Source organism: Camelina sativa, chromosome 17 (assembly GCF_000633955.1).
Source record: "Camelina sativa cultivar DH55 chromosome 17, Cs, whole genome shotgun sequence".
NCBI lineage: Eukaryota > Viridiplantae > Streptophyta > Magnoliopsida > Brassicales > Brassicaceae > Camelina > Camelina sativa.
The window spans coordinates 12,158,424-12,160,689 of record NC_025701.1 but is presented as its reverse complement, the minus strand read 5'-3'; the positions used below and the strand labels follow the sequence as shown (position 1 = coordinate 12,160,689).

At 28.0% G+C, this 2,266-nt stretch overlaps 1 protein-coding gene across 1 annotated transcript; it reads left to right on the top strand.

Annotated features, from left to right (window-relative positions):
• LOC104756829 lies at positions 425-1,462 on the top strand. The gene is made up of 3 exons (XM_010479477.2): positions 425-597; positions 695-847; positions 1,141-1,462. Exons 1-3 carry the CDS (start codon positions 559-561, stop codon positions 1,363-1,365), a joined length of 417 nt encoding a protein of 138 aa, XP_010477779.1. The 5' UTR covers positions 425-558; the 3' UTR covers positions 1,366-1,462.

Sequence of the window (2,266 nt, the reverse complement as noted above, 5' to 3'; positions counted from 1 at the left end):
GTGGTGTATAAGCGATGCAAGGAGAGAGAACAAACACGAGAACAATCGTTTGGTATAGAGTTTTCTTTTTTTGGTGTTATAAAATATTTTAAAATCATTCAAAGTTTACTATAAAATCTCATAGAATCTCATATAATCATATTTTATTTTCCTTTTTTTTTAATAGAATAACTCTAAAACACAATCAAATCTCTTAAAATCTTTCAGAATTCTAAAATTTTAAAATCCTATCAAATCCTAAGAATATCAAGTTTAATACCCCCTCTTAAGCTTTAGTGGTTCTCTTTGAAAAGAAAGAAAAGTTGAAAGGTTCTTATGGAAATTTTCCACTGATTAAATACCAAAATTGACCAAAAGGACCAAAAAGTTGAAAGATTTTCCTACACACCCCCCACTAGTTCAATAAAATTCAATTTAGTTATTCTTCGCTAGGAATCATATCCCATGAGGCCATGACCCATCGGCATTATAATGTGTACGAATAAATTTCGATAAGAAGAAGTAAAAATAATCAAGCAAAGCTGTGTTTCTCACACAGAGCTCAAGGATCTTCTCGCAATGGGTTCTCTTGACTTGCCTTCCGCTTCATCCTTCAAGGTTCTTTCTTTAAGTTAATTCTTATTTACAAAATGCTAAATATAAAAATTAAATAATTAATCATCACTATAATACATGATTATGTTTTGATCATCAGGGTGGAAGTGAAACATTTCTCCAGGATGTGTTGGAAAGTATACTGAAAACGTATTTGAGGAAGAACCCGATAGCAAAGACGATATGGGAACTAGTAAAATCGGTGGACAACGAAAAGATTTCTTACGACCACTTCTTTTTCAGGACATTTAAGGTATATGAATTTTATTCTTCAAGATTTGGTGAAACTAATTGTTTTCATGATCTAAAAGCTTAACAAGTTGGTGCTTTAGACATCCAAACATATTAAGAAATTGAAAGGCATCAATTCTGAAAAAAAAATTCTTATGGTGGAGCGGTTAAGTCTAAAGCTAAATGGGTTTTTCTGTTTGCTATTTTTGAGACTTTTAATTTTACAATTGTGATTTTTTTTTTTTTTTTTTTTTTTGACCATTGTGTTTGTTNTGTGTTTGTTTGTGGGCACAATTTTTTTTTTTTTTCGCTTAGGTCGATGGTTATGGAATAGATTCCTTGTCGAGTTTTTTCATGGATTATGGATATAAAGTTGGAGGCAGACTTGATTTTCCAAAGAAAAAAGTACATGTTCTCTGGCTTTCTCCTCCGGATGTTAACGTCGTCGATAATGGTTACGGTATAGGCAATGGTCCTCTGCCACGACTTGTTATAGCTGAGCTGCTCGTGGATGAACTAAGCCGTGAATCGCAGGTCTAAATGATCTCAAACATATATTGTATAACGTTGTTATATCACTATAAATTAATATCACTATAAATTAACAAAATATTTTGGTCCCAACATTATTAATTTATAGAGGTTTTACTTATATACTAGAATTGGACCCGTGCTAGAGCACGGATTGAAATTTCTTCTGTATATTTTGTAATTTTTATTTAAATTACTACATATATATGTGATTGTTTTATTCGTTTTAAAAGTCTTTTTCTTTTGAGATGAAACATTATGCCATGAAATCATGTTCTGAATATGACTTATATGACTTATGAAATAATATATATTTTGTAAAATAGTCTAGAAGATTTATATTTTGATCCGTGGTATATTGCGGGTTAATTTATTTGTTAAAAAAATTAATTTTTTTTTGTTAATTTTATTTGATTTGTTTAGTTTTTAAAATTATATATTGTATTTTGATTGTTAATTCTATGCCTTAACTCACACGATATACTGCATATTAATTTTAGGACCAAATATGTAACACATGTTTGTCAAAATCATCTTGACTGGAAAAGCTTCTACCAAACAACATTATTCCAAATTTTAATTTAATCTGGGAAATCATATTTCTTAAAATTTCAACCCGTGCTCTAGCAAAAAATCATATTTCTTGGAATTTTTTCATATTATAGTGATATATTATTGACCCAGACTATAACAAATCAAATTTGAGTGTTTATAATTTTAAATTTTTGATCTATCATATATATTTATAATATTCTTAAAAATATCAAATTTAATATTTTAAATACTTCAAATTAAATTATTTAAAAAGTTTATTATAATATAAAAAATTATACAATTCAACAAAAGAAATATACGAAATTGAATTTAAATATTCAAACTTTTACTCGTTATACAGTCAAAATTTTAGTTG